The 25,752-nt window shown below is 45.7% G+C and overlaps 3 protein-coding genes across 9 annotated transcripts in view; 1 reads left to right on the top strand and 2 right to left on the bottom strand.

Annotated features, from left to right (window-relative positions):
* Positions 1 to 107: 107 nt before the first annotated feature.
* On the bottom strand, positions 108 to 9,237 carry OTOP3 (otopetrin 3). 2 transcript variants are annotated; one of them, XM_083720550.1, is made up of 7 exons: positions 8,374 to 9,237; positions 7,294 to 7,708; positions 6,457 to 6,593; positions 5,012 to 5,070; positions 3,506 to 3,624; positions 1,091 to 2,025; positions 108 to 386 (listed from the first exon to the last, which is right to left on the bottom strand). In XM_083720550.1, the coding sequence occupies exons 2-7, from the start codon at positions 7,688 to 7,690 to the stop codon at positions 216 to 218; spliced, it is 1,818 nt and encodes a 605-aa protein (XP_083576676.1). In that variant the 5' UTR covers positions 7,691 to 7,708; positions 8,374 to 9,237; the 3' UTR covers positions 108 to 215. The 2 variants fall into 2 exon arrangements, with proteins under 2 accessions (XP_083576676.1, XP_083576675.1); XM_083720549.1 differs by having other exon boundaries at positions 7,294 to 7,711; positions 8,374 to 9,236.
* Positions 9,238 to 10,511: 1,274 nt separating this feature from the next.
* Positions 10,512 to 25,752, top strand: part of USH1G (USH1 protein network component sans) — a 30,544-nt gene continuing 15,303 nt past the window's right edge. For 2 of the 5 annotated variants that reach the window (XR_014561493.1, XM_083728016.1), the window contains exon 1: positions 24,789 to 25,663. Coding sequence is in view for 4 of the 5 variants with exons in the window: in XM_083728016.1 (XP_083584142.1) it covers positions 25,500 to 25,663 (164 nt within the window). In the remaining variant the exon portion in view is untranslated. Of the gene's footprint in view, positions 10,721 to 17,268; positions 17,393 to 20,992; positions 21,054 to 24,003; positions 24,731 to 24,788; positions 25,664 to 25,752 lie in introns of those variants that run through there. The other 3 variants (XM_083728017.1, XM_083728019.1, XM_083728018.1) reach the window with 3 other exon arrangements.
* OTOP2 (otopetrin 2) overlaps positions 13,464 to 25,752 on the bottom strand; it is a 44,042-nt gene continuing 31,753 nt past the window's right edge. The window contains exons 2-8 of one of the 2 annotated variants that reach the window (XM_083727998.1): positions 23,013 to 23,188; positions 21,869 to 22,318; positions 20,767 to 20,903; positions 19,746 to 19,804; positions 18,768 to 18,886; positions 16,296 to 17,191; positions 13,464 to 15,310 (exon numbers count right to left, since the gene is read on the bottom strand). In XM_083727998.1, the coding sequence (XP_083584124.1) occupies positions 15,140 to 15,310; positions 16,296 to 17,191; positions 18,768 to 18,886; positions 19,746 to 19,804; positions 20,767 to 20,903; positions 21,869 to 22,283 (1,797 nt within the window). In that variant the 5' untranslated portion in view covers positions 22,284 to 22,318; positions 23,013 to 23,188 and the 3' untranslated portion in view covers positions 13,464 to 15,139. The remainder of the gene's footprint in view (positions 15,311 to 16,295; positions 17,192 to 18,767; positions 18,887 to 19,745; positions 19,805 to 20,766; positions 20,904 to 21,868; positions 22,319 to 23,012; positions 23,189 to 25,752) is intronic. The other variant, XM_083727997.1, reaches the window with a different exon arrangement.

Below are 25,752 nucleotides of genomic sequence, written 5' to 3'. Positions count from 1 at the left end.
GTGTCAGTTCTATAATAATCTGTTATGACATAGTAGGCTATGTACTAAGAAGGTTAAATTTACTTTGATTCCCCCACCCCAGTGTCGTAAACTGTTCAAACCGTAGCCACAATTTCCACTTTTTAAAGTCACATTCTCATAACAGTTACTGGTTTCCATAAATATTTCAGTGAAGTTTTCACTCAGCTATCCATGTATGAAGGCTTGAGTTGAGTTCAAGCAGATCGGTACACCTCCAGAAGATCGCCAACGGAATGCATCCTGTAGAACACACCCAAGGGAAGCCCGAAATTGACGATAACAAACCAGGTAGAGTAGCCATAAAATGATTTCTCTATTCCATTCTCAAACACCGGATGTGCTCCAAATGATGGCATGATCCACAACTGAAAAGGGGTGTGAAAAGAGCAAAAACCAGAGAATGTTTGTCAGTCGAAGCTCAGGGAAGGGGGACAGTTAATATAGAGATACCTCAAGGTATTTTTTTGCCTTTGATTTAGGCCCCCACTTCCTGTTCCTCCTTTTCCAGTGACCTGAAAATCAAAGCAACCTTGGTTCCATGTGCCAGGGTTGTCTCCTGCTGCTGCTGATCCCATATACAAAGGTCTATCTATCCTCTTGTTTTCTTACCCCTCCCTCCCAGTACTGTTTTCCCTAGAAAGAGATGCCAGAGCTCACAATGAACATCTCCCTCATTCTCTTAGAATGGCAATGACGCCCATCTGAGAGGTGCCAGAGCTGAGCTCCGGCTGAAAAAAAAGCCCTGCCCTGACCTTATATTAAGGAAGAGCAAACCATGTTCTCATGCACTGTGGATTTTAGAAGAGATGTTTCATGGGTGCCCTGAAAGGTACTAACAAGCACAGTGGTGCCCACAGATGGTGTGTTGGCAAACTCTGCCCTAACTAATATTAACTGCTTGTAGCTTTGAGAATTGTCTTTGTCTCAATGTAAGAGGGAAAAGTGAGGGCTGGTGGCAGCATACCTCAAGTTTAGAGATGGGAGCTGCTCGTGTTCCTGGGCAGGCTTTGGGGCTCTTCACTACAATCCTCACCTGAGTTTTCTATATGCACTGAAGTCAAGCACTTACTATGATGTTGCACATGATCAAGAAGCTAGAGATCTCTTTCAGAGCTTTCCTCTTCCAGTTCAAATGGCTGTAGGTCTGGATGTAGGTCTGTGAAGCTTTCCGGATGCCCTGCCTTCTCTCTTGGTTGCAAACCTTTGGGACGCTAGCATGTTCACATTTCTCCCCTTCATTTGGATCTGCCTCCTTGTTGGCTGCGGATGAGACAGGTTCTTGACAGCCAGGGGATGCAATCATGTGTTCACTGGGTGGGCTCTGGGTTGAGGTAGAGCCATTCCTGGAATGTTCAGCCTGGCTGCGACCTTCATTTGCCGGCAGTGGCTGTCTATGGAGCCCCTCAATAATGAAGATGTTCTGGGTGATGTGCTGAATGATGAGGCTCACTGAATAGGCTAGGATGATGCTGTTCAACAAATCCGTTGGGTCTGTGGCCACAATGGCCACAATGGAAAAGTAAGAGATGCCGATCTGGCCTAAGGCTGCTCCCATGAGCAATATCACATCGAGGCTTCGTGTTGGGTTTTTTAGCGTGTCCAGCTCCCTCTCTTCTAAGCCATGGGTGATGGTTCCAATTAAGGCTCCTAGTGTCATCACAGGCAACAAAACAATGTAGTAGGAATAATAGAGAATAAATGCTTGATGGCTCGGGGAGGAGCTGGTGGCTTGGACCTGATACATCATGAAAATGCAGATGCCAGCGATCACTGCAAAGATGCCCAGCAGCGGCCCGAAAATGACCCCATGTGGTTTGAATCTGGGCTTGGCACAAGTACTATGGTGCTGAGCTATGCGCCGGCCCACGTTCTTCCACATGACATAAAGCATGGAGCAGCAGATCAGGCAGTATTCCGTGTTGAAGGGGTACAGCAAAATATAGCCATTCTGGAAGACCTTGCAGCCTGTTTTGTTGGAGCACCTGCAGGAGCTGGTCCCATTGCCTGGAATAAGATGGGGAGAATGGCAGGATGTTATTAGAAGACTTCTATGAAGTTTGCACATGAAAAGGTGCTGGAATCAAATGCTGATACTCAACCTGCATGGGGCAATTCTGTCTTAACCCATCAGTATCGGCACACATTTCTTTTTGAAAGGCATATGACTCTATTTCTGTTCTTGGCTCCTTGTGAATTACGCCTGATTGCAGCTCTGTGTGTTTTCTGCTCTTTTCTGTTTAATACTGGCATTTTGAGTTATCAGGACAGGCACAGACCAAGTAATCCAGTGATTAGACTACAGTTTGGCACATTACAAGTAAACTGGACATATCTGGAGCCACCAATGACGGTACTATTGTTGGACCATTCTCCCCTCTCTCCTACTCATCAAATTACAGGACTGGAACTCTAAATTCTGCAATACAGTTGGGAAAGGAGGCATCAGATTGACTGGGTTTCTATTGAAGTGATGGACATGAGGCAGGAGTTGATAATGCAGGTGAGCTGCGCACAGGTGAGCTGCATGCAAGCTGCCGGCCAGCCCTGTGGAGCCTCCTTTTATTGAGACAAATATGCAAACCAGGCAGATACATTTTGGGCTGTGACCTTTACACATCTTCCGGTCCTGAGATCGTGGGGTGGTACAAAGGTATTTTGGCACCTGTTTCCACCCCGTCATTTTCCCCTTGCACAGTGTATGACGAAGGAGACAAAAGGTCTCAGAAACAAACAGGGCACTGCAGACTACTGAGACCGCAAAAGGGTAGACAGAGGCAACCATGTTCAGACAGCCGTGGCTTTGTGAGGGGTGTATGTGCTCTGCACCCCAAGGTCACATGTGCAGGCAGGCTGAGGCTGCCTGCGGGTGAGGAGTGTGCTCCTTCTGGACCCCACTCCCCACTCCGCGATCATCCCTACATTCTATTCCTCATATAGGTCTACAACAGGCATGGCCAAACTTGGCCCTCCAGCTGTTTTGGAACTACAACTCCCATCATCCCTAGCTAACAGGACCAGTGGTCAGGGATGATGGGAATTGTAGTCCCAAAACAGCTGGAGGGCCAAGTTTCGCCATCACTGGTCTACAAGAAGCAGGACCTCTCCACCCCCAAAATGGTTTTGCATATAGAAAACCATTTGTATTGTTGTATTCATGTTCTGCTTTTGGGCTTGACTATGTTGAAAACAGGATGCTGGACTATAAATGATCCATCAGGGCTCACTTAATTTCAGTGAGAAAATAATCCACCCTGCTTTCCGATCACCTAAGCTATCAATAGAGTTCATAACCTAAGTTAGCATCTTATTGCCTGTGATGTCTTCACAATCACAGTTTGTCTGTGTGGAAATGTGCAAAGCTTTCTGCTCACCTGGCATGTTCCCCATTTTCCTACTCTACCCTTTTTAAGAAGATGAAGAATGTGTCTTGTTTTTGGATCTCATGCCCACTTTAAAATAAAATAAAATAGATAATGAACCTTGCCTTCATATCTCTGCATGGTATTGTTTTGCTCTGATTCAATTTCCTTGTGAACTGAGTCATCGGTCACTGCTAAGAGCCACAGCAAGAGGTTAATGGCTAAGGTCAGCATTAGCCCACATCTGTCAAAAAAAGAAACACATGTTTATAGTCTTTTGACATCGGTCTTTTATTAATGAAGCTGTATTCTACCTGTTCTCACAGTACTGGTATTCAGTTCTTTTGTTGGTAACCGAATGGGGAACTTGACTGACCTTTCCGTGTTTGAGTTAACATAGCAAAGTTAAGGGCTCATCCACACTCTCGCTGGTCCCATGCCCAGATAGCACAGGTCCAATGGATTTTGGCTTTTCCCAGGGAAACCCGCTCTCTATGGCTGAATCGGCGCAAATTTCAATCTGTGGAAAGACCAATTGATGTTTTCTCTGATTCAGTGGTAAAGAGCAGAGTTTACCTGGGGAAAATTGGCAGGACAAACAGCTGTGTGAAAGTCCTTAGTTGTGTGGCTAACACAATCCAGCTCCATGATCCTGTTCCAGTTGTGGAGTCTGGCATCGGGAACAGAGATCAGCACCCTGAGGGCTTCCTCTTTCATTAATGAAAAAGGTTCCTACCTAGCCTGCAAAGCTCTGGAGAACCAGAGCAGCGCACGGAAACGCCGTTTACCTTCCCACCGGAGCGGTACCTATTTATCTATTTGCACTTTGACTTGCTTTCAAATTGCTAGGTTGGCAGGAGCAGGGACCGAGCAACGGGAGCTCACCCCATTGCGGGGATTCGAACCGCCAAGCTTCTGATCAGCAAGTCCTAGGCTCTGTGGTTTAACCCACATCGCCACCCACGTCCCCCTACTCAACGTAGACCCATTGAAATGACCAACCCTTAGTTATGCCTGTTAACTGCTGTGGGTCTACCCTTAGTAGGGCAACAACTGGATGCAATCTTATATAACTAGTGCTAGATTCTGCATAGCAAAAGCCTGTTGGATCAGGCCAGTGACCTATTTGGTCCAGCACTCTATTCTCACAAGGGCCAGCCAGAAGCTTATTGAATACCAGTTGCCCCAAAGCAGGACTTGAGTGTCAGTCTCCCCACTTGCGATTCCTGGCAACTGGTATTCAGAGACCTACTCTAATGGTAGAGGTAGAATACAGCCATTGCAGCTAGTGGCCACTTATTGTCCACGAATTGGTCTAATCCTCTTTTGAAACTATCTCAGTTGGTGGCCATTGCTACCAACAGGAGCAAATCCCATAGTTTAGCTATGTGTTGTGTGACAAAGTACTTAATTTTGTTAAGGGTGGGGAATTGGTGGCCCTATGAGATGCTGTTCTCTCAACTCACATCATCCCTGACCATTGGCCTTGTTGGCTGTTGGTGCTGATGAGAGTTGGGGCCATAACACCTGATAGGCCACAGGTTCTTTGCCTCTGTTATGAAGTGAGCCCCCACTGCTCCCGTTTCACCATTACGATTTGTAAAGGTTTCATGCTGCTTCTGTTTTCCTACCTGGTGAAGTTGTGATGAACCTGGGTGCAGTCCTTTGCATGGCACCATATAAAGTAAGTCTGAAATCAATGCAGAGAGGAAAATTAAATTAGTGTGGCAGCAAGAATGAAAACAGTTTTGTACAGATAGCCAACATGTAAAAACCACTTAAAGGCTTTCTTGCAATCAAGCAGTATATCCCGTATTTTTCCATCCCCATGTATAAGACGCCCCCTATTTTGGGGGCGCTGTGGGTTAAAGCCTCAGCGCCTAGGACTTGCCGATCGAAAGGTCGGCGGTTCGAATCCCTGCGGCGGGGTGCGCTCCCGCTGCTCGGTCCCAGCGCCTGCCAACCTAGCAGTTCGAAAGCACCTCCGGGTGCAAGTAGATAAATAGGGACCGCTTACCAGCGGGAAGGTAAACGGCGTTTCCGTGTGCGGCTCTGGCTCGCCAGAGCAGCGATGTCACGCTGGCCACGTGACCCGGAAGTGTCTCCGGACAGCGCTGGCCCCTGGCCTCTTAAGTGAGATGGGCGCACAACCCCAGAGTCTGTCAAGACTGGCCCGTACGGGCAGGGGTACCTTTACCTTTATTTTGGGGGACTACAAATTATGAAAACATCCCTCAGCACTACCCATGTATAAGATGAGCCCCAATTTTTAACCTAATTTTTTGGTTAAAAAAACCTAGTCATAAACAGAAAAATACAGTAAATCTTGTTAGATAAATTAAGCATGTTGCTTGTATTTTTGTACAGGTAATTGGGGCACAATACTTTCCTTGCCCTGGGCACTGGCAATTCAAGCTATGCCACTGGGAGGGAGTGGGCCATTTGTTCTGTGTTCGGCTACAGATACTTTAATGTAACCTTGTTAGCATTTGAACATCTCCTGAGATGTAACCAAATTCTACACTATGTGTCCTGAGATCTAGGAGCAAGTTTTTGTCTATATGTGGGTAATTTTCAAACTGCTCCAATTTTTGTCTGTTACTTAGAATTACCAAGCAATGCCAAGTACAAGGCTGCTAGTACTTAATATAAAACTGCAGTTTTGAAGGGCACTTTTGTGGTTTTCCCCTCCCTCCCTGTGTGTTGTAACTTTGCAACTTTGTGTTTTGCCTGTATGCCGTCTTCCCACTTTGGGAGTCTCCTGTTTGCTGCAGTGGATAAAATGTGAAAGGACCAGATTGGAAATGGGAGAAACGGCAGCTGGTTCCCCCCACCCCTCCTGCAAATCTGAAGGTCTGGGGAAAAACTCAGGAGTTGAAGGCAAGCAACCCTCTGTGTGTTTGTGTGTGCGTGCGTGCGCGCGTGCGCGCGTGCACACACACAACTCTTAGAATGGCAGCATATAATATCATTGTGTTTATACAATAATGTGTATATATACTTTTGATACCAATGATAAAAGTGAGCTCTTTTGTTAGCAAAGAGGCTGAGCTGTAGCAAAAGCAGGAGCTAATACCTGAATGCAGATGAAGAGGATTCCTATGGATGGGAACAAAAGGGCCACCTGGGATTTACACTGAATATGGATAATGTTGTACCCAATCCGGAACATGTGCAGGAGGACACTGCAAGCGCCAAACAGGATTAGAGAACCTGTATGAACACACAAACCAACCATATTTTGTCAAGAACTAGCTAATAAGAGCAGTCAACCTGCGAGGTGGGAGTCCTGTTTCAGCCTGAGCACCGCATTCCCTTCTGGGCAACCAGTGGTGAGTGGGGGACCAAGGCAAAAGTGGGTGGAGCATTGAATGCAGATTTTACCTTTGTACAGGTAGCTGCTTTCTACACACACATTCTTCTCCCTTGCTTGTCTAGTTAGGAGGTAGACATGAGCAGAGTTAATGGATGCATTGCAGCCAGGAAAAAAACACTTGCAGTGTGTGACCTGGGGAGAGTTCCAAGGGCCAGACAGAAGGACAGGGAGGGCCACATTTGGCTTTGAACCTGAGATCTCCCACCCCTGGTATTAAATAAAAGCACCTTTAAAAAAACCAAGCACAGTGCAAAAGGGAATGCACCAACAAGGTGTCCCCAGAGTTTGTAGTATGTGTCTTTTTTTTTTAATCTGTACTTCTTAGGCTGCCTAAAAACAATTAGTGAACTATCTCTTCTAGAGCTTCCATAGCCCACCATTAAGGTTTCCCCCAAGATGTGACACCGCCCACCTGAGAAAACAGGTACTTGGGCCTATTAACCAGGTAGGTGCCCTAGGGGCTATGCTTGGATCCTGGTATGTGAAGTACTCTAGACACATTGTCAGGACGTTGTAGATGGTGGCAGCACTGCTTACCTTTAACCCACATGGGCCCTGCATGGGCATCCCGGTACAAGATAGCGTGTGGCTTCCTCCTGGTGAACAATAAATAGCTTGCCATCCAGCCTAAGGCCAGGACCTTGAGGATGGAGAGGAAGATCCAGACGTCTTCCAGCGTAATGACCACCTTGTTGAAAATCATGCTGCAGATGAAGGCACTGCCCAGGAACACCACGTTCATGGCCATCAGTCCTGAGAAAAGCCGCCCAGCCTTCTGGGCCTGCTTGTCACGGAGGAGCAAGGAAGAGCAATGGCGATGTAGCCACGACTTCTCGTAGTTGATCTTCCAGCCCTCTGGGTTGGGGGAAGCAGTCTCATCTTCTCCAGCTTCCTGGGGATGGTGTCTCTGATGCGCTGTTGCTTTGATATCCATGGCTGGATGATGCTTTGGCTGCTGGGTAGGAAGAGTTTGCTTTTAACCCCCCTAGACATTTAACAAAGGTTGGGTCATTGACACCATAAGTGCAGGACCAAGAGGTGGTTGTTGGACTAGACTTGACCAAGTCTTTACTCCAAAGGAAGCGGCAGATGCTAGTGGGATAGGTTCAGGGTGCTTCGTATGAAGCTGTCTAACACTAAGATCAGCCGTCTACCTCCCTCGGCATTGTCTATACCAGATGTGAGAAACCTCTTTGATCCTGAGAACTACCATACTTCCTCAGAGGCAATCTTCTAGATTATGATTTGCAGGCACAGCTTTTCTTATTCTTTGTGACTATGAAAGGTAAATGAATTCTATCCTCTGTGAAATCTCTCTCCCCCTGGTTTCCTGTTTCTCTTAAACCCCAAATCCTTAAAAACAAATCAGAATTGGTCATTTAACATGCTGCCATTATTTTCCGACTTAAACACACCATGACGGGTTTAATGTGTCCTCATTGGAAACCGTCCAATTCCATTTCAAAAGGAATGTTTAAAATGCATCCATCTTCTTGTCACCAAGCCCCCAGAGCCACAATGTTTCTGGGATCCCTGATCAACCCTAAATCAAATCCCCAGCAAAGAAGGGAAGTTCTAGAAAATGCAGTTTAAGGAATGTGACTTCACACTTCTTACCTCGCACTTGATCACTGGCAGCTTCAGCAGGAAAACTGGAATAGTGGGAAACTGTCTTATCCTACATCTTCCAGGGAAACATAACTAGAAACAGGTAGTAGTAGTAGTAGTAGTAAAATGCATTCCTTCTCCGGGGCTGCGAATCCCTTTCCTCTCAGAAGGACTGAGAAATAGTCACAGGCAAGCCTAGCTGCCAATAAAAAGTGTAGTTTGCATTGATTTTTCCCCCTTGTTTACTTTGGGGATAGTCGTGTCATTATATTAATTACCAGGCTGAGAGGTTCATTAGAGCTGGAGAGTCCAACCAATGGGATCCAGCCACCCTCATGTACACCTGCCTGGTTAGCTCACGTCAACAGTTTAAGTCTGCACCACAGGATGTGCCGAGTGCAAAACCACAGAGCTCCATGACTAATGCCGCCGAGGCTGCAATTTGAGAGGAATCCAGGGTGTGAGAAATGGGCCCGTTCTAGGCTAACTGGATCGCCTGAAGTTTAATCGCTGCAGACTGCTACATGATCTGAATTTCTGGCCCATGTTCTTCAGAGGTTCAGAAGCTCTCCCTTTGTCATCTTGGACTCTTGTTTATTTTCTGTACAGTGGTACCTTGGGTTACATACGCTTCAGGTTACATACGCTTCAGGTTACAGACTCCGCTAACCTAGAAATAGTACCTCGGGTTAAGAACTTTGCTTCAGGATGAGAACAGAAATTGTGCTCCGGTGGCACGGCAGCAGCAGGAGGCCCCATTAGCTAAAGTGGTGCTTCAGGTTAAGAATGGACCTCTGGAACAAATTAAGTACTTAAGCCGAGGTACCACTGTACTCCCTCTGAGGAAAGGTTGCTTGACCAGAACAATGGAAGATTTGCAATTAGATTAAGGAAGGTATCACCATTAGACATGGTTATTGGTAAAGATGGAGCAAGGATCAAATAGGGTTTGGTTTCTTGACATGCATTGGGACAGGAGGGGAAGGAGGCAGTGGCAGGTGCTCTCCCAATGTCCTAGCAGAGCGTCCTTGTTATGAAGGCTGAAGCTTCATCTGCAGTATGCATTTTAAGCAGTATTGTAGGCCAGGGAATGGCTGGGCACCGCAGAGGGGTGGCTGGATACTGATAAGTGGGCGTTGGGAGCAGGGGAGTTGGAGGCTGGTTTGGAAGAAGGGATCCATGACCTGGGGGGAATCTGTAACAGCCAGGAGATGGGAGTCAGAGGTAGGAGAAGCGGCAGGATAGAGGAGTAAAGATCAGGTGCAGGAGGTGGGAAAGAGAGATCAGGCTGCTGTAGTGTCAAGGCCTTCCACACCTCCTGCCCCCAATGTCTGCTGCTCCACTGTCTCCCAGGACCAGAGCAGGATTGAAAAGGGAGAAGCTGAAGGTTACATGCAGGTGGAGTCTTTGCCTGCTTGCACACAGCAATGTGTCAATAAAAAATCAGGTCATAGGAAGTTTATGTAAAGCATCAAGATTTGTTCAAGCGGGTTGCATAGATGCTATCATATTACAGAATATAATACGCATAGGACACTCCAGTATGCATCGCTTCAAACTGCTCTCACCCACAGATAAATGCCCCAATGATGTTTTGTCAATGAAATCACCTTTTCTGCGGTGCGTTTTTGTCTGTTTGCAGAAAACTTTCCCCCCAGTTCTTAGAATCAATAGTCTCCAGCTTTGGAGGTGATTTGAGTGGTGACCAGGGGTGGAGCTTTGTCAGTGATGGTTATCCAGTTAGGTCCCTAAATACATTTATGTTTGTGTTTATTCTCTTTAAGCACAAGTGAAAGTCGTTTTGTTTAACCAAGTTTTAGCATGAGCAGGGGGAAGCTACAGAGAAGCAGGCAGAGGGCCTTCTGGGTAGTGGCACCCTCCCTGTGGAATGCCCTTCCATCAGATGACAAGGAGAAGACTGCCCCATATAGGGAAACCTTTTAGGGTTTAATGTTTTATTTTGTTTTTATATGTGTTGGAAGCCTCCCAGAGTGACTGGGGCAACCTGGTCAGATGGGCGGGATATAAATACTATTGTTGTTGTTTGTTGTTATTAGTATTATTATTATTGCATTTGAGGAGGACACAGGACAGCACCAGAGAGGGGTGTGACTTGGGAATGGGAGGGTTTGAGGGCTACATATGGTCCTTGGGTCTGAGATTCCTCACCCATGTTTTAGCAGTTTGACTGGATTTTGCTATATTACAACACTACCGCTTATGCTCTCCTTTGTAAATCTGTTAATATTGCCTTTATTATGATAGCAACATTGTTTAAAAAAATGGTTTCAAAAGCCACTTTGGGGACCAAAGAGACTCCAGCCCAGGAGCTGCCTGGTTCATGCCTCGTTCAAAGGTAAGTCCTGGCAGACACTGTTAGGTAGCAGAAATCGGCGACATCTTTGAGACCCCCCCCCCCAAACATGGTCATATTGCTAAGGGTGGCACACGGCACAGTGGTGAGCATTTGCCTCTCATTTTCCCAAGCACGCTGGCCTTCTTGCACCTGTTTGCTGGGCAATTGTAACTGCAAGACCCCTGAGGCTGCTGCATCTTCTTCTGAGACTGAAACGTAAAACGAATGCACACATGCTGCACCCTCTCAGAGTGAAGAAATTGGGGAAGACAGCTTGTGCAGTTCTTGTGTTTTCTAACAACGCTGACACATCATGAGCAGCTAAAGTATGAGAGCTTTCTTATCATTGCCCATTAGCAAGATTAGAGCCATTGTTAAGTAATTAGACAGTGAAAAGTCTTGGCTTTTGTGTTGGCCTTGGTTCAGTCACCAACGACTAATGAGGCCACTTAACACACCTGCTGCATTTACAGCATGGCAACTTTTCTGCAGGGCTGGCCTGAAGCAGAACAACAAATGTCACTCCCCACACCGACCCCAAAAGTTAGGTACCCAAGACTGGCTAAGTTATTTTGGCATCTGAGGCAAAAAAAGTTCAAACGTACCTCTCTCTGGCAGTATACATATAGCAATGCAGTTAAACTTCTTACAATTTGTTGGCTTTTTGTGGCAATCCAAAATTAGGGACCTGAGGGCCACCTCATGTTGTCTAATGGTAGAGTTGGTCATGTGGGGCCTTTCTGTAAGCATAAATGTAGAGTGGTACCTCGTGTTAAGAACTTAATTCGTTCTGGAGGTCTGTTCTTAACCTGAAACTGTTCTTAACCTGGGGTACCACTTTAGCTAATGGGGCCTCCCGCTGCCACCGCACAATTTCTGTTCCCATCCTGAGGTAAAGTTCTTAACCCAAGGTACTATTTCTGGGTTAGCAGAGTCTGTAACCTGAAGCGTCTGTAATATGAAGCGTATGTAACCCGAGGTACCACTGTATTTGTGTTTGTGTAGACATGAGCTGCTCCCCTGCCAGCTCCTAGGCCCCCACTCATTTGCCCATAAACTGAGGCAGGAATGAATACACCTTGGTTACAGCTTCATACCAACAGGTGGGCATTAAATTAACTGCTGCTGGCACCACTAAATATCTTACAACTTGCAAAGCCTAAATGTGACATGTTAGCCCAAATGAAAAAGTGTTGTAGGTGCTTCTGAAATAATACCACCCAAGTGTGCCTGTGGATAGCAGTGTGCCACAAGGGCACTATGCTCTTCTGAGGTAAAATTAATGGCAGGACAGAGGGAAATGGCCTGTGTGGTAATCATGTTGGATTTTGAAAACTTTATAGGCTGAGAGCAGCCCTGAAATGTACACAGAACACTACCAGCGGCTACACAGTAGGGCAGCCTCTGCAAACCTGATGCCCCTTTCCAGAGGTTTTGGGCTAGAATTGACTGCACTCGCTGGCGCTAGTGGGTTTTTTTTGGTCAAAAACATCTGGAAGGCACCAGTTTGGCAAACATTGCGCTAGTGCCTCCTGCAAACAAAATGGCATGTAAGGACCATCAGCAAACAGTGTGTTTAACTGTGTCCTTTAAAAACCACCTGCTTAGTTCTTTTTCTAAACTCTTACTCCCCATCTTTCCATTGAAACTCTCACTATGAGGTAAACAATAGATATTTGCAAAAATGTGTGATTTTAAAAAAGTCTTCAGAGATCAAAAGAAGACAGCCAATAAAAATTAAACAGTAACTGGGCCGGTAGAATTCAGGAGGTGAAAGAGACCAATCTTTGCAAGCTGAGAGAGGGCCGCTGAGGATGAGGCTAAGCAGGCCTCCCTCAGAAGGAAATTCCCAAATCTAGGTGAAACTCTACAGAATGCTCTCTCCTGCATGCCAGCCAAATGCAACTCAGTTGTCTCTTTACAGATGCTTGAAGGAAGCAGGGCTTAACTTCAGAAAACAAAATCGGGTTTCATTGTATATTTGACAATATAACCAGGATTTAGATAATGAACTATGGTTCGCACTGCCCATGGCTATGTATAATGTCTGCAGGGGCCAGGGGTGTAGCATGGGACAGGGCAAAGGGACATGGATTTTTGAGGGGCTGCGAAGCTGTTTTGGTGATTTCTTCTCAGCAGCCTCAATGCCCTATCCTAGGGTGTGTTCACATTAGCACCTTAAAGTGCAGTGAAGGTGCTTTCCCCTTGACAGGACGGGATGCCTTTACCCTGTGCAAGAGTGTTCACACCTTGACTAAAGGCGAATTAGGAGTGGCTTAATGGTTCCAAACAGTGTGAAACTGGTTTGAGAAACAATGCATTAAACAATGGGATCTCATAATGAAGTACAGGATCCATATGCATTATGGGTAATGTTGTGCGAATATGGATTAAAATCCCAGCACTCTAAACAAAGTGAGTGCCCATTAAACAGGAATGTGAACACAGTCCCACACAGCCCCATATCTGAAACTTAAGAGAGGTTTTGGAGGGCATGTAAATCCCTACAGTGGAAACCTTCCTTCCATTAACTTATGCTGACTCTTAGGATTCCAGCTAAAATATTTTTACTACTGCACAAAAATGTTTCTTTCCCCCAAATGTATCCATGGAAATGTAGACTTCAAACTTCTAAATGACTTTTGGTATTTGACAGAGTAAATCAGCTCAAACCCCAACCCAACCTTCCCCCTCTGCATTGATCCTTAATGTATTTCAAAAGAAGAGAATAAACTCACCCAAATCAAACATGATTTTCATTTATTTGTTCATTTTAGATTTTCCAACACCCGCCCTCCATGTTTTAAGCAGCAAAAGGCATTTCTTTCCATTGTGAATACAGTTTCATGGTTTTTTTTTTAAATCCTGGCAGTGCATGTAGGTGTATACCTAGTAAATCTGGATCTACAAACATTTGGGGGGAATGGAATCAGCTGACGGAACCATCACCTCTACTCTCCATCTTAATGTTGCAGCTGTGGCTTCCAGTGGAAGAACGTCACGAAACCATGGCAAAGATTTAGATGGGCTAAATTTTAACCACAAGTGTACGAGTGTCTATCTGGGCTGCTTACATGTTGACAGTCATTCAAAATTCATGGGGGCAGGGATGCTTGAATAAGAACCGAAAAAGAGCAGGGATATTCTAACTGAATGAGCCTCAAGCCTTTCCATTGAAAGAATATTCCCTGTATAGCGTCTATGAAGGATTTGTAACATATATGATGGCCCTAGCCAATATGGAAGAGCATCTTGAGCAGGTTAGGCTTTCCAAAGCTTGGCATTGCCTTCCAAAACCTTGATGCACTCCAGATGTCTTGGACTACAATTCCCACCAGCCCCATCCAGACTAGACAATGGCAAGGGGTGATGGGAACTGTAGTAAAAAATAAAATAAATCCAGAGTCCTCTAGGTTTGGAAGGCTGGACTAAAAGCTGGTGATGGTGGAGACTTTGAAAAGAAAAGCCATCAAATCCCACTGTATGTAGGACACATTTGCAGACACCTCACCCAATAATTTTCAGTCGACTTTGAAGGCCAAGCAAGGGTAACAACGAATACCCTGCTTCCTACAACATCTGAGCTGAGGAAGAGGCTCTGACCTTTTTAGGCATGCCTGCACTTTAGGCGCTGCCATTGTATTGAGTTCAATGGTGATTGCCTCAATGCCCCTATTCACTCATATATGTTTGTGTGTGTGCTATCAGAATGAAAATCAATAAATATTTTTTCATATAAAAATAGACTCGTTAAAAAAATTATTACGCTACCTTTAAAAACTAACATATCTCAATACCCTTTTGAAAGCACAACCCTACACTCTGGCACGCTGCAGGCCCTGATTCAGGACAGCAAGTAAGTTTCACTGAAACCTCTGGGACTTCAGCCTTATACTTATCGTGTGAGTTCCAACAGGGTCATACTCCCCAAGGCCGTTAATAACCGCTGGATTTAGTCTCCGTGGAGGGGGGACAACAGGAACCTACAAAGTCATCCAAACGACTGCGGAGTGTTTAACTGGCTTCAACATTCACTTGATTCTTCTTTCAAACTGACCTTCCCTAGACTGGTTGACTGAACAGGCCTTAAAGTGACCAGGAATTAGCCTCAGGCTATAAACACTCCATGTCAGCATTTTGTGGTGGTAGGGGGAGGGGGGGAGAAAAGTAATCAAAGATGAACAACCCTTAGTAGGATGAAGAAAAGGAGGCACTTAAATAGAACGATGAAACACACAGGGGAAAAAAATAAAAAATAAAAAATCTCTAGGGTACATGTGGGCTATTGCCAGCCCACTATTCACCAGGGTCTGACATCAAAGTGAAACTCAACCTCCCCCCCCCCAATGAAGTGCATCATCCAGTCCTGGGAGGGGCATGATAGCGTAGGTTGTTATAAGAAACTCTTAATTGTTCCGATTAAGACATGATGTAGACTTCCAGTAGGCTGGCCACTGCATGCATTCTGTAGAAGATGCCAAATGGCAGGCAGATGTCCACAATGGCAGCCCACATGGGATAACCGTAGAACGCAAGCTCTGTTTTGTTGTCAAACTGTGGCCGGGCTCCAAATGCTGGCATGACCCAGAGCTGTTTGGGGAAAGAAAGGGAAAAAACCCACACAAGAACATTAGGAATCTGTAAGCAACCTCTGTATTACATAGTTTTATATCAGCAAGCTATAAAGGGCAGAAAATAGGCTTTTCAAGAGACCTGGAGCTCACTTCTCAATAGCTTTTAAAAATAACAGCACAGGAGATGATGCCATCGTGCCATGCGTTTCTCCCACTCTCTGGGCTCATCCACACTTCCTTTTGTGCTGTTTTCTACTGCAGGCACAGATCCAGGATTTCCAGGCCCACGTCTGACCACTTGTTTTGGTCCTACTGTTTGCCCAGGGAGACCCGGGTTTTACCACTGAATCGGAGCAAAGGTTTGCTTGGATTCAGCAGAAAAATGCCGGTTTTCCAGGGGAAAGCAGTTTAAGGAGGTAAAACAGCTTGGAAATTCTGGATCTGGAAAGCCTGGACTTTAGCCTAGAAAGCATGGCAAAGAAGGAAGTGTGGGTGAGCCCTGTATAGAAAAAATAATACAGTGTAATATACCGTATTTTTCCTTCTATAAGATGCCCCCATGTATAAGACACCCCTATTTTGGGGGGGCTCAGATTTAAGAAAATGGGGGAGATGGCCCCATATAGAAGATGCCCCCTAATTTTTGACATTATTTTTTAGGGGAAAACCCTAGTCTTATACATGGAAAAATACGGTACGTTTTGTTAGCAGAGAGAGAGAGAGAGAGAGAGAGAGAGAGAGAGAGAGAGAGAGAGAGTGTTCCATGTCAACACCTAGTTCTATCAGAGACTCCACTACACACCCTACAGCTACATCTTTTGTCACACATGAAAATGTGTTGATGTAATTAACATGACCGCAACTGGTTATAAAAGGAAATACTCAAAATGTACATCTACATTTCCCTCCCTCAGAGCAGGAGTTCCTTGCATGCTTTGCTGCTATGTATTTCTCCCCTAAGGAATAAGAAATTTTTCAAATTAATTAGCTGATTTACTTACAATGGCATTCCCCAAGAGCAGGAACACTGAGATCTCCTTTAAGAATCTTCTTCTCCAATTCATTTTCTTGGAGGCCTTAAGAGACCGCCTCGCTTCAGAAGTCTGAATGGCTAATCCTGGCAGTGCGCTGGGCGGTAGAGCACTCAAACTCTCAGGGACACGGAGCGATACTGCATTCATATTGACAAAAGTGAGCCCATAGATATCCTTCTGCTGAGGGTCAACTTTGTTTTCCTCTTCTGGGGGTTGCCGGTGCAAGCCTTCAATGATGAAAATGTTTTGGAAAGTGGGTTGAGCAAGCATCAGCAGGGAATAGCTCAAGTTGAGGGCATTTATAGTGTCTCTTGGTGAACTGGCCACTGTGGCCACAATAGAGTAATAGGAAATGGCATATTGCCCCAAGGCTGCACCCATCAATAATGCTACATCTAAAGTTCTGGTTGGGTTCTTGTGGTGGTCCATGTCCCTCTTGTCAAATCTATAAACGATGGAGCCTGCGATGCAGATGGCGGACATCAGGCTCAGGCAAACGATGTTGAAGCTGTAATACATAGTGAGCACCTGGTCGGTCCTCTTAGAGTCTTCCTTTGAATTTACCTGAATCTCATACACAATCAGGACCGCTATGCCTGTCACAAGGACCAAGAACCCCACAATGGTGCCCAAAAAATAAGTCCTTCTGAAAAGCTTGAACTTCAGTTGGTGGATATGGTTGTCATGGGGGTCAATGAGGCGGCCAACGTTCTTCCACATGACGTAGACCATGGCGGAAGCGAAGAGGCTGTACTCGATATTGAAGGGGTACAGCCAGTAATAGCCATTCTGGAAGATCTTGCAGAGTTGGCTTTTGCAGGCACAGTTTTCTGTTTGCGAGGCCGCCCTCATCATTAACAGAGCTGCAACAAAGAGAAAACAAGCTTGTTAGGGGCTACTTATTGTTCTGTGAAAGGTTTTTGTTCTTTAAACAAAACAGGACTCTGAGAAGAAATGAGCCAAAGATTGCAATATCTATGAATTTTGTTGGAATGGGATTGAAATGGGAGCTGCCACTTCAGAGCCATCTCCATGATTCTTCAAGCCCTCTCAAAACTCTACAGGTGCTTTGTGCATTGCATTTATATCTTGCTTTTCCTCTGTGGTGGTCAAAATGATACACACAGATGTCCCCCCTCCCAACAACTCTGAAACTAATTAGGCTAAGAGGTAGGGGAAGGGGCAGGTAGGTGTGTGTGTGTGTGTGTGTGTGTGAGAGAGAGAGAGAGAGAGAGAGAGAGAGAGAGAGAGAGAGAGAGATTATTTGGGTTTCTTTGGATGTTATCACCCTCAGAGAGGAATACTGAGAGGGGCCCTTAGGTTCACTCACACAAGCCCATGGTCTCCCTCCCAACCCCTTCTTACAGGAGCTAAATGAGAGCCCGAATGGCCGACTACCCTTTTAGAAACAGTTTATTTTCTTGGCAGCTGGGGAGATTTCTTGTTCAAATAACAGCAGGCCTCCTTTGGTGGTGATTGACTTCTCATACTTTCCAGAATGGAGTAGGAAGACCAGGGAAGGGATGGGAGCATGTGAGGCCGAGGCTTGTTCCTGATGTCTTCCCAGGAAGAATCTTTTAGTTTGTGAGTTGTGGTGCAGAAGGGGGACAATAATCTATGTAAAGGTAAAGGTAAAGGGACCCCTGACCATTAGATCCAGTTGTGACCGACTCTGGGGTTGCGGCACTCATCCTGCTTTATTGGCCGAGGGAGCTTCTGGGTCATGTGGCCAGCATGACTAAGCTGCTTCTGGCGAACCAGAGCAGCGCACGGAAACGCCGTTTACCTTTCCACCAGAGTGGTACCTATTTATCTACTTGCACTTTGACGTGCTTTCGAACTGCTAGGTTGGCAGGAGCAGGGACCAAGCAACAGGAGCTCACCCCCTCGTAGGGATTTGAATAATCTATGTAGCACTTCACAAAAGAAAGAAACACCACCACTACCCAACTAATTTTTCCTGGCCTTGGAATGTTCAGGAGATAGGGCAGATATGGGCTGGTTAAGAAGTGGGGACCCTAATTTCAACCTTACTCCATGGAAGTTTCCACTGAAGTCTGCTTTTGGGTAAACTGCTCTTTAATATAAGCAAAAGTAAAAGAAAATTGTAAAATGATCCACTATGAAACTGCTGCTCTGTAGGGCTGTCCACTGCACTGTAGGCATGTCCACACATGAACATTCGACAAGTGTATAATCTGTGTACATAAGGAGCTGAGCTGTACATCTGTAGAATTATTCACATATTAACATTCAACCAGGTATGCAGTCCATGTACAACGAGTTGTGCAAATCTACAAGTATACATTGCTTCATGCAACCACTTGTACATGTGCAGAGACAGCTTGTACCTGAGTTCAGTGTAATGTGTGAGTGAGCAAGCCTTGTGAGTTTTAATCTCAGTTATTCTAAACGGATCGCCTTGCTTGAGCCACTTACCCATTCTGTGTGTAACATTTGCAACTGGGTTCTTTGATTCAGCCTTATGAACTGACTCATCTGTTACAGCTGCCATCCACACTGCTAGGTTGGTGGTCAACGTGAGCATCAAGCCACATCTGTAGGAAGAGAAAGCGTGGAACCATGGAGTTAAACTCTGTTCATTACAGGATTATACACCATGACAATAAATGCAAGAGGTGGGATTTTGGAGCACTGAGAAAAAGCTCAATATAAAAATTCTAAGCTGCTGTTGTTGCTGTGAGCTATTTCCACCAGGAGGGCTAAGACAAACAACAGCAACAGGCAGAGAGAAGAGGTCTTCCATCATGTAGTTATCCTCTGGAACAAAATAAAAAAAATCCTTCCAGCAGCACCTTAGAGACCAACTGCGTTTGTTATTGGGATGAGCTTTCGTGTGCATGCACACTTCTTAGTTGGTCTCTGAGGTGCTACTGGAAGGAATTATTTTATTTTATTTTATTTTGTTTCGACTACGGCAGACCAGCATGGCTACCTACTTGTAACTTATCCTCTGGAGCAGGAACTTGCAGAGGACACCCACCATTAGGTAGAGCAAGACAGCCACTTTAGGCAACAATTCTGGGATTCATGAGAAGGCAGCAAGTTGTTATTTACTTATTATGATTGTATATTTACTGCCAGGGAGGGGGAGAGATACTTGTGGGGTTTTCTGATGCAGTTCCCAGAATAACTTGGCTGGTCTCGAGAGGATGATATCATTTGCTGTTCTACCTTAAGCAGCAATGTGTCTTGGGCTGGCCTTTTCAAAGAGCCCTTTAAGACGGAACAGGACCCTGCATTTTGTTGCAGATCCCTTCCTTGTCTTTCATGAGTGGTGATGATGTTATGGCTAGCATGTTGGGATTCGGCCCTCTGTTCAGCCAGCCTAGGCTGAGGCTTAATAAAATGACAAAGCAGCATGGACAGACTCAGTTAGGTGGCCTGGATATTTACCTGGTAAGATTCAGATGCTTGTGGATGCAGTCTTGGGCAGACATCCAGAGGAAGACAGTCTAGAACAGGGAAGAAGTATATATATTTAAAATGACATTCCAAAGTAGGTAGGGAATGAAGTGCAGGGAATGAATGGAAGAGGCAAAAAAAGAGAGCAAATAAATTTGATGTCACATTTACTCTTCTTATCCTATTTAGTAACTTCTGTCCCTTCACCCAGCTTATAGAGGAAATATTCCTTCCACTTCTAAGCGATGCAAACTCGCCAACTCCCAAGGATCACTTCGGGGCCTTAAAGGCATGGCTAGTCTTACTAATATCCTTGCCCTTCCAATATAAAATGGCTGTAGGATTCATTTCCCACCCAGCTGTTTCTATACATCATTCCTGTAGAAGAGGGTTAAACTAATGAAGCAGGATGCTGCGTGGACAGCCAAGTATAAATCCACCACTAATGCACAATTGCTGAATCTGTGAAATGTTGCAGAATACACTCAGATCTCCCCTCCCCCCCCAAAAAAAAACCCCCCCATAGTTTGGAAGTGTCCTGGATCTAATTAGTGACAGATTCTCCTGCGCCCATTAGAATGTTTTCTACAGGAATGTTAACCTTTCCAGGTCTAAAATAATCCAAAAGATAGAGAAGAGGCTCTCCAAGTATATTAACCAGGCAGCTGTGAGGCCACACAAAAAGGAAACAGTGGCATAATTTTATCCACTCTCCTCCTAGCAGACAAGGTCCTAACTAAGAACAGTCTCCAGTAAACACAAGCACAGCTAACGAGGCTAAAGAACTTGCCACCACCCATTCCTTTTGCTTCCTCATCTCAGCTAAGGTTGCTGCATGTGCTGGGTTCAGTGAATCAGTCACAGCAAGATCTGAACTCCCATCTTCCCTAAGCCTTAGCCATACTGGCTGGAGTTGATGGGATTTGGGGTCCAACAACATCTGGAGAGTCCCAGGCTGGCTTCCCCCACCATAGACCATCTCCTATGTACCCAAAAGAAGAGTCCAACTCACCTGAGTGATCACAAACACACCCTGTACCACTGGAAACATTATTCTGATGGGTGACAGGCACTTATAGTAGCTGGAATAATATCCGGTCTTAAAAGCATCCATTACCAGCGAGAGGACTGCAAACAAGACCAAGCCTCCTGTTTTGGAAAAAAAAATGCAATCACATTCTGTGCACGTCAGATTCCTAGACTCCTATAGTTCCCCTATTTTGTCTTTTTACCCACAGCCATGGATCCTTTATGCCAGCAGCCCACATAAAGTAACAACAATGGAATTTCATGTACAAGGTACCAGTCTGCTGAAACAGGAGTCTTATTGGGTTATTTTTGCTTTTATAAAATGGAATACGTGTGTGTGTGTGTGTGTGTGTGTGTGTGTGTGTGTGTGTGTGTTGCCTCAAGCAAGTCAGGGTGCAGAATCCGTCTCAGTAAATGGAGCTCCAACTACTCTTCCAAGTCCTTGATTACACAGGGGTACTCAGAGCTGGCTCCAGATTTCTGCTGGGCCCCTTTGGCAAAAGATCGGCACTGCCCCATTTTCTGTTTGACAGACAGACAAGACATCTGAGCCTCCCCAGTAATATTAGGTCACTTGCTTGCTTCTGTAATTCTTAAATCCACCCTCCTTGATGCTCTCCAAAGCACTGGAGGATAAGTGGTTGGGGTGTGTGTGTGTGTTAGGGATTGTACTGGATCAACAGCTTTGCTTTGAAAACCCATGAACCTGGGTTAGATGCTCCAGATCCTGGCATCACCTCTGGCTGCCACACCAAATGTGACATAACTTTTTACCTAGCTTTCTTCTTGGACACTGAAGGTATTTCCTGCTTACGGCACTCAGCAGAACAGTAAGTCTTGCAGAACTTAGAGAACAGTTGAGATTTTTGATTAAATTTAGGCAGGACTGTGCTTGGCCACTGTGAGAATAGGTTGATGTACTACAATGGGCCGCTGGCCTGATCCAGCTGTCTCTTTTCATATTCTTATGAATGGAGCAGCACCCCTTTCATGGATTTGCCCCATTCCCATGGGAATAAGACCCACTTGCTCATCATGTTTACGCTTTGTCCTTCCCACCCAACAACATATAGCTTCCTGCTCACCTCTCAGCCAGATGGGCCCTGCGTGGTTGTCCTTGCAAGGAATGGCACCCTGCAGCCTGGAGGTTCTGAAGATGTAGAAGAGCATCCAGGCAATGTTGATCAGCATCACAATGATGAGCATGAAAAAGACATCATAGTCATGCAGCTTTACTTCTTGGAAAGCCCCACCGCTGACCAGTGTGCAGGACAGAAGCACCAAATTGATGGCTAGTAGAATGGAGAAGACACGCCCTCCTTTCTTCCAGACTTCTTTGGAGCTGTGTGGCGAGGGAGACGGGCACTTGTGGGAGCCAATGGGAGAGGTGGGAGATAGCGGGTCAGGTCCAAAGCTGCCCTTATCGTCCTTGTGGCCGGAGCCCATAATGGAATCCTCACGTCTGATCTCACAGTCTTGCCACATTGATACTTCGGTCATGATTTAATGGGCACCGAGGAGATGATGCTGCTGGCCTGAAGGTCGGGGCAGGAAGAGAGAAAATGTACACACCTACGTTAGTGTCATTGTAAATTATGGTATTGTTAGAAAAAGGGGGAGATGCACATAAAAAGAGAACAGTAAGACCTGCAAAGGTGGGCTTCAAGGTGCAATCTTTCACCTGGTCTTTCCATAGCAAGCTCCCATGTTGTGAAGGCCTATTCTGTTACTTTCTAAGGCCCTTATTTTGAGGGATTTGCAAGCAGCAAGAACTATCTAGTTGTACTACTGCATTGTGAAGAAACAGATCAGCTAGGGGAGCACACCTGGGTTGCCAATTTGAATAAAATATCAATCACAAGACATAGTGCACGTACACCATTTGAATGGCAATGCCCAGCAACTTTTTGGTGGGGAGGCTGACCCCTTCAAATATTTTATTGGGGGGGTGGGGGCAAAGGGACCTCAGCCATTGGCGCTGGATCCTACAAACTCCATTGAAAATATACTCGAGAGTGTATTCCCAGGTGTGTATTGAAACCTACAGCCCTAGGTTGCAATCGTATGAGCATTAGCCTGGGAATAAGTCCCGTTGAAAACAAACTGAACTTACTTTAGATGCATGGGATTGCATGCAGTGCTGGAGTTAAGATTTGCTACTAATATCGCTAAGTTGGTATTTTATAACTAGGCACGAAGAGACAAGAACAGTAATCACAACAAATGCACCTACCTGTTTTCCACCCGCAAGTCCTCTTTCCTCACCGCTGCTTTCACACAAGCTTCCTTTTCCCCCAGCTCACAGATGCCCTGGAATTTATATCTGTCTGGACACCTCTGTGATTTACACCACCAGTGATCTTCATAAACTCAGAAAGGCTCACATGATCCATTTTGTGCAGTAGCTAGTTTTAGGGAAGAAAGGATGAGGAAGAGAGGGTCAAGGTCACTTGACAGTAAAAATGGTGGGAAGGTGGGATCTTATCACAAACCATACTGCACAGGTCACAATTCATTTCATTATTATTATTATTATTTTTTAAAAAGCATGACAGCAACAATTGGCCTTGGCTTAGTATCAACCTGCCAGTCTTGAGCTGGAAGTAAAACCTCTTTAGGCTGAAATCCTATACACACTCCATTGATCCTATACGAGCTCCATTGAACTTACTGGGTCTTCTGAGTAGATGTGATATATAAGGACTGCATTGTCGGTGCCTTATCTCCTGCATATTTTTGGAGTTGGGGGCCAGATGAAAAAGAGTACAGAGCTCTTGTGCCTGTAATAGTTATGCAGGGGAGGGGATTCCAGTATAAATGGCAACAAAACAAAATCACAACCAAACCCTTTTCTACACAACTATTAAAGACAAAGGAGCCCCGCTGTGGGTTAAACCACAGAGGCTAGGACTTGCTGATCAGAAGGTCAGCGGTTCGAATCCCCGTGACGGGGTGAGCTCCCGTTGCTTGGTCCCTGTTCCTGCCAACCTAGCAGTTCAAAAGCACATCAAAGTGCAAGTAGATAAATAGGTACTGCTCCAGCGGGAAGGCAAACGGCGTTTCCGTGCGCTGCTCTGGTTCGCCAGAAGCGGCTTAGTCATGCTGGCCACATGACCTGGAAGCTGTACGCCGGCTCCTTCAGCCAATAAAGCGAGATGAGCGCCGCAACCCCAGAGTCGATCATGACTGGACCTAATGATCGGGGTCCCTTTACCTTTACCTTTAGCCCTTTTTCACCTGACTATCCTAGGCATGAAATGCCACTGTTGTTTCCTGTGGGTCTGTGTTTTTGTTTGTGCTTAAATATCAGTGTCCTTTAGCCAACAGTGCACAATTCAGATTAGTTAGAAGATTGCTGTTATTTCACTGTAGGGAAGGAACCCTGGCAATGAGTTGTTCACTGACTTAACCAGATTTATACACCACTTCATCATCAAAACCTCTAAGCAGTTTACATTAAAAAATAATAATCCATGACATCCACTTATGCTATTGCAATAGAATGCCATTTGCAGCCATTTATCCTAAGAAAACTGCAGGAGTGAATCATCCAGTTCCATGCTCAATAAGGCTGGAAGGAAACAAACATTTCTGGACGCTAGTCCATGACAGCTTATGCCACTAAAGTGCCACTTATTTCTGGTAGAGCTTCTAAGTGAATTTCATTCTCTGAGCAACAGATGGCGCCAGAAGACCAGGTATTCCCAAAGAGAGCCGGGAAGAGGGAACTAGTGGTCACTCACAGCCCTTTGAAATTCAGGTCACGCATACTGAGATGATTGATGCAACAAACAGGTGCCTGGAAGCACATGCATCATACAGGCACCACATGCGCAGCCTGCATTAGATGTGGGCATACACTGCGTAGTAAACAAGCACAAAGCAATTCTGAAGAACATTCCTGGAAGACAACTACTGCTATTCTGAAATTGAACCTTGTCACTTGGGTAAACACTGGAGGAAGTGCCATAGCACAGCGGGTGGTGTTTTTCATGCAGAATTGCCCACCCCTTCCAGGTAGGACTGGGAGAGACCCCCGGCCTGAAGACCTGGAGAGCTGCCAGTCAGTGCCCACAATACTGAGATGGATGGCGCAAGGGTCTAACTGGTTAAAAGTCAGCTGCTATGCTGCTTCACACAGTTGTAGAGTTCTCTGTTGAATGGAAGGGAAGGGAAGCCTTTTCGAAAGTGGATTTTTGTATGCGGCAACTATCCCTCCCACAAACTTCCTTTCAAAAAAAACAACAACAACACTGTTATCTCAGATTTGAAGGGGAGGGAGAAAATGTCTCAGAATAGCAGGTAGCAGGCAGAAAGTTTTAAGTCCCTTGAAAGCGAGAACTTCAGCTATTGAGGCAACAGCTGAGCAGAGAATTCCACAGTGTTACCAGCCCATTTTGCTGCTAGGAAGAGGACAGAATGAGTGTCTTCTGCAAGGGGTTTGCTAAGGTGAAGTGCACACCAGAGAGAGGCAAAGAATCCTTAGGACCCAGGGGAATCCACAGAAACTAATCTCATGCATTCAATATGAGGAGTTCCTCCCCTCACTGGTCAGGGATTCTCAGGTGTCCAAGTAACAAAGCTCCCTCCTCCTCCTCCTCCTCTCTTTTCTCAGCCAGCTGCTTTCCTGGAACTCTCTCCTCAGACTCCATGCCCGTCCTCTTACTATCCCCTCTCGCCCTTCCCAATGAAGCGGCCAGGGAGTAAAGCTGCACCATGAACGACCACTACCACAGGGCAGCCAGGGATGGCTACCTTGACCTGCTGAAGGAAGCCACCAAGAAGGACCTCAACTCGCTGGATGAGGATGGCATGACCCCAACCCTATGGGCTGCCTACCATGGCAACTTGGATGCGTTAAGGCTGATAGTTAGCAGAGGGTAAGTCCTGCCTTTTGCCCTGTTTTGACTTTGCTGTGATGCAGGGCTCAGCGAAAAGTCCACGGCTCTTTCCCTTGACAGGCCACACA

The sequence above is a fragment of the Podarcis gaigeae genome (assembly GCF_964106915.1).
Source record: "Podarcis gaigeae genome assembly, chromosome: 2".
NCBI classification, from domain to species: domain Eukaryota; kingdom Metazoa; phylum Chordata; class Lepidosauria; order Squamata; family Lacertidae; genus Podarcis; species Podarcis gaigeae.
Note: the sequence above shows the minus strand (reverse complement) of the source record. Positions and strands in the feature narration are given on the sequence as shown.